At 42.4% G+C, this 14340-nt stretch overlaps 1 protein-coding gene across 7 annotated transcripts in view; it reads left to right on the forward strand.

Annotated features, from left to right (window-relative positions):
- Positions 1 to 3828: 3828 nt before the first annotated feature.
- EOGT (EGF domain specific O-linked N-acetylglucosamine transferase) overlaps positions 3829 to 14340 on the forward strand; it is a 39787-nt gene continuing 29275 nt past the window's right edge. For 2 of the 7 annotated variants that reach the window (XM_073009940.1, XM_073009944.1), the window contains exons 1-8: positions 3829 to 3989; positions 4746 to 5030; positions 5552 to 5607; positions 7710 to 7933; positions 9044 to 9144; positions 9756 to 9864; positions 12351 to 12445; positions 13100 to 13204. In XM_073009940.1, coding sequence (XP_072866041.1) covers positions 7724 to 7933; positions 9044 to 9144; positions 9756 to 9864; positions 12351 to 12445; positions 13100 to 13204 — 620 coding nt within the window. In that variant the 5' untranslated portion in view covers positions 3829 to 3989; positions 4746 to 5030; positions 5552 to 5607; positions 7710 to 7723. Of the gene's footprint in view, positions 3990 to 4012; positions 4263 to 4292; positions 5031 to 5551; positions 5608 to 7178; positions 7221 to 7709; positions 7934 to 9043; positions 9145 to 9755; positions 9865 to 12350; positions 12446 to 13099; positions 13205 to 14340 lie in introns of those variants that run through there. The other 5 variants (XM_073009943.1, XM_073009945.1, XM_007984930.3 and 2 more) reach the window with 5 other exon arrangements.

A 14340-nucleotide genomic window follows, 5' to 3' on the forward strand; every position in this document is an offset into this window, starting at 1 on the left:
TCTTAAATCTATTAGTTCACAGAGCTTGTAGAGTGGTATTGTCATTTCTTTTTCATTTAGTAGTTGGAATGTTTCCATAAAAAAATTTACTTCAGTTATTTTGTTACTTGCATCATAATTCATATAGGAAAGACAGTATAAATATTCCTGACTCTTTCCCTTTGTTTACCAGTTTTCAGAATAAGAGTTGGTTTCCTTCTATCATTAAAAATGAACAGTGATACCTTTTTGGCTTGCATGTTTGGTTGACTGGTTGTGTCTGATGTAATTATTTAAATTTATCTGTCCTTCATCCAATTAGTTACCTTTATTTATGCTTTAAATTATCCTATCTTTGACCAGTAGGAAGGTTTTCAAGGTGGCTCCTGAGTCCTTTTGATATGACCCTAATAGCCTTTTGATTGCTTTGCTGCTTCCTGATGTAAGATATTGCAGGCTTATCTTGTACATTTCCTGCTCCAGACCCAAGATCATCCATCGTTCTACAGAGTCAGTGTTTCTTTTAATGGGAAATGGTTTGTAGAGATCACAGTGTGAGCACAAGGGGGTGCTTCTTTCTACTGGGTAGCTTGTCTCTAGGCCTTTCCAATGGAGCACGTAGGAGAGATGTGTTTTTAAAGATTAACCATACTGTTAATCATACTGAGGACTCCAAATGAAATTCAGAACTACAGGATGTTTATATAGCCTGATTAAGCTTTCATATCTCTATCTCATGTCAAAAATTTCAGCTTCAAAGGTACCATCATAATTACTTCAACTTGGTGTATCCCACAGTACCAATATTGCCACCAACAATTTGGTTACAGAATGCAGTCTACAAGAGTTTTTTTGTACTTACTTTAGTCCTGAGAATACATCCCACTAAGTATATACAAATTAAGTTTTAAAGTCGCTTGGGATAGCTCCTCTGGGTGATATGCCACAATTGGAAAACATTTAGGTTCATTTAGTTTCATTTTACTTTCAAGGATTGCTTTTTAAAAATAGAATTTTGCTTTATAATGTAACATATTTACATGGCTCCAAAGTCATGTCTTCAGGCCAGTCGTGGTGTCTCGTGCCTGTAATCCAAGCAGTTTGGGAGGCCGAGGTGGGCGGATCTCTTGAGGTCAGGAGTTCAAGACCAGCCTGGCCAATACAGTGAAACTCCATCTCTACTAAAAATACAAATATTCCTCAGGCATGGTGGCACATGCCTGTAATCACAGTTATTCAGGAGTCTGAGGCAGGAGAATTGCTTGAACCCTGGAGATGGAGGTTGCAGTGAGCCAAGATTGCACCATTGTACTCCAGCCTGGGCAAAAGAATGAGACTCTGCCTGACACACATACAAATAAACAAAAACCAAAAAACAAAGTCATGTCTTCTTTGTTCCTTATACCCCTCCTCTTCCCTCCTTGCCCATATAGTCATTTTAAATGTTAATCTACTTGTAAAATAGTAATTAGTAAATATATGTGTATACACATGTATACATACATTTTCCTCTTATAAAAATGGTATTTACATATTACATATTATTTTCCCAGTCAATATCCTGTAGTGTATAGAGATATTTCTCAATTCCTTTTTATGCATGCATAGTTTTACACTGTCTGGATAAACCATAGTTTATTCAACCAACCTTCTATCAGTAGACATTTAAATTTTATGTCAAGTCAAAGAAAATTTAAATTCTAACATTGATATTTTGGAGAGAAATTCTATTTGAGAATGGCTGTTGCAGTAAGAGAGACTCAATCTCATGTTCAAGTTTGTCATATCTGGCTTCCTGTAAGTCTGAATGACCACTCAATATGTAGCTGTTTAAAATAGCACCATGTAGCTAGGCGTGGTGACTCACACCTGTAATCCCAGCACTTTAGGAGACTGAGACTGGAAGATCACTTGAGGCCAGGAGTTGGAAGTAAGTGCTAGGAACACAGCAAGAACCTGTTTCTACAAATAATAATAATAAAATAGTACCATGCACACGTCATACTAATTTGAACCTTTTTGTATGTGATAACAGGATGGTAGCAAGCAGGCTGAGGCAGCTTTTTTTTTTTTTGAGACAGGGTCTCACTGTGGTCCAGGCTAGAGTGCAGTGTCTCAATCATGGCTCACTGCAGCCTCAACCTCAGTGGGCTTAAACGATCCTCCTGGGTAGCTGGGACTACTGGCATGAGCCACAGTGCCTGGCTTGAGGAAGCATTTTAATAAATTACTGTCCTTATTAGTGTGGGCTGGGTGAAGTATGCAAAATATAAAATAATAGAGCAGTAATTCTGTTATAGGAAAGGGGTCCCGATCCAGACCCCAAGAGAGGGTTCTTGGATCTCGAGCAAGAAAGAATTCAGGGCAAAGTGAAAGCAAGTTTATTAAGAAAGTAAAGGAATAAAAGAATGGCTACTCCATAGACAAAGCAGCCCTGAGGGCTGCTGGTTGCCCATTTTTATGGTTATTTCTTGATGATATGCTAAATGGGTGGATTATTGATGCCTCCCCTTTTAAGACCATATAGGGTAACTTCCTGACACTGCCATGGCATTCGTAAACTGTCGCGGCGCTGATGGGAGTGTAGTAGTGAGGACTACCAGAGGTCTCTTTCATGGCCATCTTGATTTCAGTGGGATTTAGCCGGCTTCTTTACTGCAATCTGTTTTATCAACAAGGTTTTTATGACGTGGATCTTGTGCTGACCTCCTATCTCATCCTGTGACTTAGAATGCCTTAACGGTCTGGGAATGCAGCCCAGTAGGTTTCAACCTCATTTTACTCAGCTCCTATTTAAGATGGAGTTGCTCTGGTTCACATACTTCTGACAGTTCCCTTAGAGGCAAAATCTTTTTAATAAAAAGAATAAATAAATACTGTAAAGTGCTTTAGAACAATGTTTGGCACATGTTAACCACCACATATGTTTTTGCTGTTATTATCTGAAAAAAAATCCAGATAAGATTCCTAATTTAGCAAGTCACTAATGGAACTTGTAATAATTCTTAAACAACATTACTTTAAAAAATTACTTAAAAAGCATGTAAGCCTTTGGAAACAAACTTGTTTCCTTATGATATTACTTAACTTCTGGTGACTTGATGCATTTGAGCATGTTTATTTTGAAGGCATCACCTTCATATAATCAGTTCAACTTTAGTCATTAATGATCAACTCTACTGTGCTGTAGATGGAATAGTAGGCCTGGGGGAGTTTAGAGGAAAAGACAATGGGGGAATGGGAGTTCAAATAATTATAAATAACCAGTAATAAAGTAAATTAACAAAACCATAAAAATTAAACTCCACAGAGTAGTACTTGAACTTGATGCGTTTACAGATAGGTAAAACTATACTGCTTTTAAAATGTGTGTTGGCTCCAAAGTATCCTCACCATCACAAAGTGTATTCGGTGAACAATGTTCAGGCCTGAAATTTGGAAGTTAGGGGGGCAACTTCTGCCTGAAATAACACAAAAATAAAAATCCGCCACAGTGCAAGCAGAAGAGTCAGGTTTTCTACCCACCAGGCCGTAATACCCTCTGAGCGCTTTAACGCTCTCGCTCAAGAAGGCGCGGGCTGCTGCGATGGACATGGGCGTCCGGCTCCGGCACGTGCCGCGGGTCTTTCCGGCCCTGGTGAGGGAGCTGGAGGACTCGCGCCAACCTTCGCGGCAGAGCGCCACGAAAGGCAGATGGTTCCCTCACTTTGAGCACCTCCCTGCCGCGATCTCCGGGTCCAGGCCGCTAGCCGGATTGAAGCCGCTCCGCGCGTCGGGCCCCGTGCCCTGGCCCTCCCGGGTGTCGTCCGGTCCTGCCTCTGCGGGGCCCGAGCCCGCCCACGGCGCCGGCTGGCCAAAGTGTCCCAGCTGCTCCTTGGCGCCCCCTGGCCCAGCTCCGGCGCCCGAGGTTTCCGGTGAGCGGCAGTAGCCGGTTATGACGACTCCCTCTTCTGCAACAGCCGCAGTCTCCTCCACCTCCTCCTCGATAGTCACGGCTGCCGCGGCTCCAGGTGGGACTCGCCCGCAGTCTGCGGAGCCTTCCCCCGCTCTCCTTCCCGCCGCGGCCGCGCTCTGCGCCGCTCCTGCCCCGGGTGGTTCCAGCTCCCGGCGCGGCTTCCCGGAGGGCTATAGCCTGCGCACGCACTCAGCCCGCGCCTTCCCATTCCCTGCGGGCTGGGAGGCGGGCGTCGGAAGCCGATCCTGGCCCTCCCCGGCCCCGGGTGCACGGCCCCTTCCCTGCGTCCGGAGCACAGGCGAGCCCGGGCCCTAGCCGCGTTAACCAGGTTTCCAACCGGGGCGGAGCCGCTCCCCGGGGCCCCTCCCAGGCGCGCTGCGGACCCGGGGCGCCGCGGTGCAGGGTGGCCGACGGTCCCGGGAGATCTCCACCCCCAAAGCAGCCCCTGGCAGCACCCACGGTCCAGAAGCCCAGCGCGTCGTCTCAGCCGCGGCGGGGCGCTCCCCGCTGATCCCTCAGCCCTGGGCCGGGACTGACGTTCAAGCGGACAGCTGGGCTCTCGGGCAGCCGAGCACTTCCTGAGCCCTGCCTGGCACCCGCCGAGAGACTTTTTGGCTCAAGTGGGGGCCAGCCGTTGAGGAGTCATTCGGAGTCTCACGTGTTGAACTTTCCATTTGCCCACTGCCTTCTTTAAACTTTTCCAAGCTTTGTCGCTCTGCAGCATTGCCCCATTTCGCCCGCTGTGTCAGCCCCAGGTTTTGCTTCCTATCCATCATCTTTCAGATGTTTCCCTTTTTCCCTCCCTCATTAGGCCTGTGGAAATCGAATCAAGGGTTTCTGGAGTGGAGTGAGTCCAGCTGCTTTGAGCTGAAGGAAAAGTAGCCTGGCCACCAAAGCGTCCCTGTGCTGGAGGAGTGCAGCCACCCATCCCCGCGGGCCTTGCAGGAGGACCGACACCAGGAAGGCTTTGTGCCAGGCCCGGCAGCCACCCCCACCCGCCTTATGCAAGTGGGTACATGCCGTCGCCAGAAGCCAGCTTTCTGATCTGCGTCTTTAGATTTTTTCCATCGCCTGAGCGTTACTTCTCAACTGATCGGTGAGTATAGTGATGGCCAGAGCTCACTGGAGGACAATGGACTTGGATAACAAGGGTCAGGTCTTGGTCATAACAATGACTTTATTACCGGGAAGGACAATTCAAAAAATAGGAAGGCCTGGGAACCCTCAGGCTCGCCACTCTAGGTGGGTAGCACTGTGATTCAGCCAACGGGGATTACTGCTGTGAGAATGGGAAAGTTGTTTGCTCCTGAGAATGTTTGATCCACTAAGTATCCTGTTGGCCAGTTCCAGTGGATGCCTGTAGAAAGTGGGCCACCTCCTCCTGTTCCCCATTGGAATCTGGTCAGAGTTGCTGTGTTGGGGGTGGTGCCTGTGAACTCGGTTAGCAGTGTGGTATTCATTAAGGAAAAGAAAGCGCACCACCGGCCAGGCCTTCTGGCTGAGGGTTATCCCCTTACATTATTTTCTTTCTTAATATTTCCTTTAATTCACAACATCACCTGAATGATCAAGTTTACTTTAGCATCCTTTTAAGGTAATATGTTTCATTTCTGACAGGTTTTAGAGACCTGAAACATCACAGAAGCTTCTGAGTGGTTCTGAGGATTCAAGAGGTAAATGTTTTTATTTTAAGTAGAGTCATTGTTACTATGAATATGTGTTTTTAAATTTTTATAACACTACTGTCAACTCATTCTTGGGTAAAAGCCCCAAGTGAAAATATTATTATAATTCAGATCAGATTTACAGCAGGTAACACCATACTCTTGAGGGCTGCCAAAGTGAAAATCCACAGTACTTAACTACTCCGGGGGGAGAAATGGGGGAAAAAGGATTTCTTCTGGGTGTCCCCACTGTTCACTTAGAATTCCATGGCCTTGGAACTTGAGGTTTGATGGAACATAGCAGTCAATTTCCATTTTTCTTTCTTTCTTTCTTTCTTTTTTTTTTTTTTTGAGACAGGGTCTCCCTGGCGTTGCCCAGGCTGGAGTGCAGTGGCGAGATCACTAGTCACTGCAGCCTTGACTTCCCAGGCTAAAGCGATCCCCTCGCTTCAGCTGGGAGTACAGCTGATTTTTTGTATTCTTAGCAGAGACCGGGTTTCACCATGTTGCCCAGGCTGATCTCAAACTCAGGGAGTCAAGCAGCTTATCTGCCAGTCTCGGCCTCTCAAAGTGCTGCTATTTCAGGGATGAGCCACCGCATTGGGCCTGCAGTCTGTTTCTAAAGGCTCCATCTTCACAGCCCATAATCAATGAAGACTAATTTCAAAACATGGGTTTTCCAGCATGACCCAGGAAACAGCAGTCCTAGCTGATGAACATCCAATGTATATTAAGACTCTGTCATCCAGTGGAAAGACCACTTAAACAAAACAAAACAAAAAATAGAACAAAGATCCCACTAAAGTGACCTGAGAATGGCAGGATCATTGTCTGGGATATATAGGAGAAATCTGGTCTAAGAGATTTAACACTTACTGGGTGAGTTAGAAGTGCAGTGAGGTTTGTGACCATTGTCAGTGTTCACAATGTAGAGGCGTGAAGGGAGAGTTTAAGGGCGCAGTCTTTGACGCAGACTGCTTAATATCACTCCTGGAGTTTCTAAGTCTTAGCTATTATCATAGCTGATTATTATACCTACTAGCATGTAAGCTTCATAAGGGCAATGAGTTTAGTTCATGACTGCATCTTCTTTGCTGTATCCTGGGTTCAGAAGAGCTCCTGGAACATTGTGCTCACACCTTGATTGTGATTATAATTTTTTATTCAGCAGACACACACTTGTTTGGAGCCATCCCACTCCCTTTGCTCTCTCACCGATGCTTTTTCCCCTACTCATCATTCAGATCTCTGCTCCAATGTTATTTGGGCCCCTTTTCTGCCCCACATGGCTTTAAACAGTTATTTAATAAACACTTCCATAGCATTTAGTGTGTGCCAGATAGTTTTCTAAACACTTTACCAATAATTAACTCATTTAACTCACGACAGCTCTACAATGAAGGTTTATTATTATTTCCATTTTACAGATGGGGAATGCTTAGGTGCAGAAAGGTTAAGTAACTTGTTCAAGTCTTAACAGCTGGGAAGCTGCGATTCAAATCCAGGTGGTTAAGCTTTAAAGGTTCAGGTTCTTAACCACCATGCTACGTTGTCTATCATATTGCTTTATTTTATTTCAGGTATCACTAAACTGGATCCTATCAAGCCCTTCCATAATTTTTGTAAGTTAAAAAGTTTTATTGGAACACAGCCTCATCCTTTCTTTTATAATAGACCATGGCTACTTTCTGGACAGAGGCATTGTGTAGTTGTCACAGAGATCTTATGTCTGGCAAAGCCAAAAATATTTACTGCTTCTCCTTTACAGGAAAAGTTTGCTGGCCCCTAGTTGGTTTGAGTCACAGGCCCAGTCATCAGCTGAAGTTGTTTATTTATTTGATTGCTTGTTTACGACAGTCGTACTAGGTTTAAAGGCACCATAAAAGCCAGGCTCTTTCTTGTTTTGTTCACCTCTGAATACCTATTTGCTAATGTGGTGCCTGGCATCAAGCAAGTGCTAAAAGAAAATTTAATAAAGGAACATTACTCAGTGGGATAGCAAAGTGCTTTGTAATTATACTTAGCTTTTCCTTTTGTTGTTGTTGTTGTTGTTGTTGTTTTGGCTTTTAAAGGAAATTCGTTAACAAAGATGTCTTCAATTTGATCTCTAGGTTTGCAGGTTGCTATGTTAATATTGTTTGTCTTTGGAGTCTTACTTCATGAAGTCCCACTGAGTGATCAGAATGAAGCTCCTCCTAACACTCACAGCATTCCAGGCGAACCTCTGTATAACTATGCCAGTATCCGCTTGCCAGAGGAGCACATTCCCTTCTTTTTGCACAACAATAGGCATATTGCCACTGTCTGTAAGAAAGACTCTCTTTGTCCGTATAAGGTAGGTATTATTTCTTCTTTCCTTATTTTTATGAGGATGCAATTTTGGCTGGCTTACTGGTTCTGCTTTATAACCTGAAGCTGAAGGTAGAATTCTAATTTTTGGTTGTCACTGTGTAAGTTAATCATTGTTTCAGTTTCATATAATACTTCTAAGTGACTAAACTGCTTAAAATTATGTCCCATTCGTAAGAGAGAAATTTAAAACCGAAATCACTTCTAAAACAAGTAGCCATACTATTTGTAAACTCTGTAAAGAAGCAGTTAGATTTTATGCAGGAAAGAACATCTTGTTTAAAGTAACTAAAGAATTTCACACCTCTTCTTTCTTAAATGGCACATAAGAGGATCGCTTAGCACTTAATTTCAGTAATGACACCTCAGCCTCTGACTCCACATAATTAAGCCTGTTACTGTGGCTTTCTTTCTGTTTTAGAGGAATTGGAAAGGTCTCAAATAGGAGCCCATTAAGACATCTCACAGGGCCTCAGAGATCAAAGCTGGGCATTGTGAGACACTTCCTTTCCCATGGTGCTGGCACAGGAAGCATATGGAAAAGCAGACTTGGGAACCAGACCAGCGTCGCTCCTGGGACCGTGCAGAAGAGCATTCTGAGCTTCTTGTCCAGCAGCAGCTGGGTGGTTCCCAAGGGTGGCAGAGTTGTCCATGTGTTGTGGGGTCTCTGCTGATCTTGATTGCTGAGTGAAGTTGCTGATTCATTCACTTTAGCTGTGATTCCTTTGGTAGCACAAATTCCAGTTTATATGTCTTGTAGGGACTGATTTTAGAATCTGCTTGCTCACTGAGAAAGGCAGTTTCTTAAGCTACTTCAAGAAATTCAAATTCAAGTGGTCTTTGAGCGTCTAGGTAAAGCCCAGACTTTTGGTTAGGGGACAGATATAGTGGGGGTGATGAGGAAGGAGGATTGTTAAGAACCTTGAGACTGCTCTTTTTAGAATTAACTGTAAGTTTTAAATTTATTATGATAGGATGACATATTATAAAATGTAAATATGAATGCTCTATAATGATTTGTTTTCTTAATGGAAAAATGTAAGAGTCTTCTCTAAATGTCAGAAGAAGGGAAATCAATGTAAGTTTTATGTTCTAGAAACACCTAGAAAAGCTAAAGTACTGCTGGGGTTATGAGAAATCCTGTAAACCAGAGTTCAGGTTTGGTTACCCAGTTTGCAGCTATGTCGACATGGGATGGTAAGTTTCCATATGGAATACCCTCTTCAAGTCTTCTTCTTTCTATACAGTGTATGTTGATGCCCTAATTTCTAGCTGCATTCTTTTGGTTTTAGATAGTAATTCATTTAGATATTAATTTGCTTACACAGTCATGAATTCAACTTGACTATTTCACACTGGGATAGGAATATCTGTCATTTCCTCTGCCAGAGGGAGAAACAGCCGGGACCATAGATGATGTTTTCCCCCAGTGTATACTAAGAAGATAAATGGATGGTTTCCTCTTGATTCTTCCTGGGAGAATTAAGTGTAATTAGTACTTCTAATACATGCAGTGTTAATGTGGTAAAGAAAACATAGTAATTAAGAATGCGTCATTGTCTTCAGTTTCAGGGGATAACTTCATACATGTCTGTTACATATTTTTATGATAAGGGAATAATTCTGTGAATAACTTAGTTTGGTAATTTCATGTAGTGAGGCATAGTTTTGGAAAAACTATGATGATAGTATACTGTAATAAAATTAAAGTAATAAGGAACCTTTAGCATTTTAGCCTTTAGAATAAAAATTCAAGGTCCAAAAAAAGTAAAAAGAAAAAACCACAGAATATTTTTGTTTGCAAATAGGACGGACACTCTTGAGTCAGCTGAGGACATATTCTGGAAACAGGCTGACTTTGGATATGCCAGAGAGAGGCTGGAGGAGATGCATGTGCTCTGTCAGCCTAAGGAAACCGTGGGTATTTCGCTCCTTACTAAATAAGCTTGTTTATTTAATTTTAATTTTATTTATTTTTGAGACGGAGTCTCTCTCTGTTGCCCAGGCTGGAGTGCAGTGGCACAATCCTGGCTCACTGCAACCTCTGCCTCCCGAGTTCAAGGGATTCTCCTACTTCAGCCTCCCGAGTAGCTAGGATTACAGGCGTGTGTCACCCCTCCCAGCTGATTTTTGTATTTTTAGTAAAGACAGGGTTTTGCCATGTTGCCAGGCTGATCTCGAACTCCTGACCTCAACGGATCCGCCCACCTCAGCCTCCCAAAGTGCTGGGATTACAGGCGTGAGCCACTGTGTCCAACCAAGCTGTTTTATTTTTATTATTTATTATTGATTTTTAATATTTATCATTTAGGTTGTAATGTAAAAATAAGATAGACGGCACTATGAAAGGAATTCCTCACTCTCACTTAGTTATTGGCTTAGAATTTTATGTAACTTTCCTAAATAGGTTGTTCCCTTTCCTTTGGAAATCCTGTCCTCCTTATCCCACGTTTATCAGATAGTCATATTTTAAGACAGTCGAAATATTTTTAGGTTTAGAATCTTTCCCCCAAACATACGCTAAAGAAGAGAAGTTGATAAATTGCATCTTTACAAATTTATTCTCAGATAGTTTGGGACAGATGATATAATACCACCATACTGCTCTATGTTTGCCCAGAGCTTTACAGTTTGCAGAAAGCTTTTATATATGTTATCTGGTTTGATGCTCATAAGCGTTATAGCAGATACTACTGATGCCACTTTATCAGTGTGCAAAACAGGGCCCTCAGAGGAGTTAAGCAACGTCTCCAAGACTGCACAGCTGCCCTTTATAATTAATTATACATCTAGGATTAAAATGCAGGTTTTTTCCAGTTTACTTTCAACCATACCATATTGTACCTCAGTGGATCAGTAAACACGTTGTCCAGAGGTGGTTTGGGGTAGTAAATACAAGAGCAGGCTCTCAACTACAACTCAGATCCTGAGTCTTGGACAAGGTACTTAGGCTTTCCTTGTTTCAATTTCCTCTGCCTTAAAGCCATGCCCATTATGTAGTATATGGTAAGGAAGAAATGAGGTGCTGCAGATAAAAATGCTCAGTGCAGCAGGGCCTGATTCCCAGCAAAGGGCTCAGCATTATTTTTTAAAGGTTGATGAAGTTGTAAGCACTTACGATTAAGGTACACTATTCTTTAACTCAATGATCTTGAACCCTGAGTCTCTGACATCTCAGGGGTCTCCAATCTCCAACCGCACTGGGGACCTAAAAAATTTTTTAGTTTACTCACATTCAAAAACTGATTATATGCTTTATAGAGCTACTGGGGGGTGTCACGTCATAGAGCTTTGAGCATTCTAGCAAGGAGAATGAGGCCTGAGGATGTGAGGCATGCCATTAAACTGCACGGCTGCAGGGTATCTTTAACAGAGTTCTGTTCTGTCTTGCACACTTGGCTCAAGTCTAGCTGTTCACGTGGAAAAGGCAAGAGAAGAATGACAACCCCTATCTTGCACGCCTCTTTCAAGATGGCTTGTAGAATGTTCTTTTGGCTAAGATTTACCTTGATTTGCTTTGTGCTAGCAGAGTATGATCCTTGTCTTAGTTGTTTGGGCTGTTATAACAAAATACCATAGACTGGGTGGCTTCTAAACAATATCATCACATTGGGGGTTAGAATTTCAACATATGAATTTGGCAGAGACACAAACATTCAGTCCATTGCAATCTTTTACCAACTACAGACTCGAAAACGCCATGCAGGTCAAGATTAAGGCTTTGTGTTCATTGGGAGTTATGGGAAAAACAATTAAAATGACATTTAAATCGATAAATAAAACCCAGAGCAGATAAAAGTTTTTGAAGCTCTCAGCACAACCCAGATTGGTTGAAATAGAATCAGACTCTGGTAGCGGACTCTTCAATTCCTTTCTTCCATTATTTAGAAAATATTGCCCTCATGTTGCTGTTGAGATAGAGGCTCCCACAAGCTTTACGGTTTGCAGAAAGTACCTCTTATTAAAACTGGCAAACTTCCCTCCCCGCTTTTAATGTCTCTTACGTGTGCATTTTTCCTTGTTTCTTTTGACTTGCTTTTGGGAGCTGCTTTTTCACATAGCTGTGGGGGTAGTAGTACTGTTTCTGGGTGCTTTTTTTTCTTTTAAAGGGGACTGAACTGAGCCACCTCTACAGCTCTTGGTTTTAAAATTTGAGGCGACAGATTGTTTGGGAGTTCTCCATAGTACCTTAAAAGTAGGAAACTGGCAAAAGTATGCTTGGCCAGGGTCGGCTGGAAAGGAGAAAATATCCTTCAGCAGATGCAGTCTTTGGAGAGCTTTCCTTGTCACGTCGTGTGGTTCGAACGTGAGGGTATCCATGCTGTCAACATGTCCAGCAAGTCTGGGTGAGTCTTTGCTGTGTTAATACTTACGGTTATTTTTTTCTTTTGCACAACCTTCAGAGTGACTCAAGTCTGATGTGTTCCCGTTATCTTCAGTACTGCAGAGCAACCAATCTCTACCTTGATTTAAGAAACATCAAGAGAAATCATGACAGGTACTTAAGTGGTTAATGGTTAATGTTAACATCTAATATAAATTGTGAAATATTTTCAGATCCAGGGACTTTTTTTTTTTTTTTTTTTTTTGAGACAGGGTCTTGCTCTGTTGCCCAAGCTGAAGTGCAGCAGTGTAATCATGGCTCACTGCAGCTGTGACCTCCCAAACCCAAGTGATCCTCCCACTTGAGCCTCTCAAGTAGCTGGGACTACACAAGTGCACCACCAAGCTTGGCTAGTTTTTTAATTTTTGAAGAGATGGGGACTCCCAGCATCGCCCAGGCTGGTCTAAAACTCCTGAGCTCAAGTGATCCCCCCACCTCAGCCTCCCAAAGTGCTGGGATTATAGGTGTGAGCCACCAGGCCTGGCTGCAGGGATATTTCTTGAATTTGTTTTTGATGATATGGCAGAGGGGTTGGGGAATGGATGGGGGATGGATGACTCAGATCGCATCGCAAAGTTGGGTTGTAGATACATTAGGTCCTGATATGATTCTGTTACTTTCATATACACTTGAAATTTTCTATTATAAATAGTTGAATTCTTTTAAAAAATTGAGTTTGGAAATTGGTAATCCTCTTTAGTTACAACCCACGTGCTTGGGTCGTGAAGAAATTTTCTGAACTCTCCTTAATGTTTTGTTATACACCAGATTTAAGGAGGACTTTTTCCAGAGTGGTGAAATTGGAGGGCACTGTCAACTTGACATCCGTACATTGATGTCTGAAGGTCAGCGCAAAAGCCCTCTGCAGTCATGGTAAGATATTTTTAACATGTCTGTTTCAGAAATATTTGCCTTTATTTTTGGCACTTGCAGATATTAATGGGGACTCTCAAATGGAAAATGTTACTTCATTTGTACATAATTTGGCATGAGCTTCTGGGAAGTGACAGAAACCGAGTGAATCCCTCAGCTGCATCTGAATTAAATATATGTTTATAATAGTAGATATAGTACCTACTGTTTGCTAATGAAAGAAAAAAATCAGCTCAAAAATCCATTTTTATTAACTCCCAATTGCTGAGTTTTATTCACTTACAAAGTCACACAGGTTACTTACATAATGTTAATTTTTAAGGTCAAACGTCCATGCCAAGGCCAGGAATGGTGGCTCATGCCTATAATTGCAGCACTTTGGGAGGCCAAGGTAGAAGTATTCCTTGAGCCCAGGAGTTCAAGGCCAGCCTGGGCAACATGATGAGACCTCATCTCTAAAAAATAAAAATGTCTTTTGGGGAACACATTTAAAAAACAATACACATATATTAAAATATGTAACAAGCATACAGAAAAAGGTACAGTTTGGATTGTGAAAAAGTGAACCCACCCATGTAACTTTTACCCAGGTCCAAAAATAGAACATTGTGCGCACCCCAGGCTCCCTTCCAGGCTCTACCCCCATCCCCTTCTCCAAAGGTCAATGCTACTCTGACTGTTAACATCATTGGCCAGCTTTTTGCATTTAAAAAATTTTTATTTTAAAATAATTTTAGACTCATAGAAGTTTAAAAATAGTATGTATTAGTCCGTTCTCAAGCTACTATAAGGATATACCCAAGACTGAGTAATTTTTAAAGGAAAGAGGTTTGATGGACTGACAGTTCCACATGGCTGGGGAGGCCTCACAATCATGGTAGAAGGCAAAGGAGGAACAGAGGCATGTCTTAAATGGCAGCAGGCAAGAGAGTGTGTGCAGAGGGAAATGCCCTTTATAAAACCATCAGATCTTGAGAACAGCACAGGAAAAACCCACCCCCATGATTCAGTTATCTCCCACTGGGTCCCTCCCATGATGGGAGCTACAATTCAAGATGAGATTTGGGTGGAGACACAGCCAAACTATATCATAGTACAAGGAGAACTTGTACATTGTCTAATTCCCTGAGCTTCCT

The sequence above is a fragment of the Chlorocebus sabaeus genome, chromosome 22 (genome assembly GCF_047675955.1).
Source record: "Chlorocebus sabaeus isolate Y175 chromosome 22, mChlSab1.0.hap1, whole genome shotgun sequence".
NCBI lineage: Eukaryota > Metazoa > Chordata > Mammalia > Primates > Cercopithecidae > Chlorocebus > Chlorocebus sabaeus.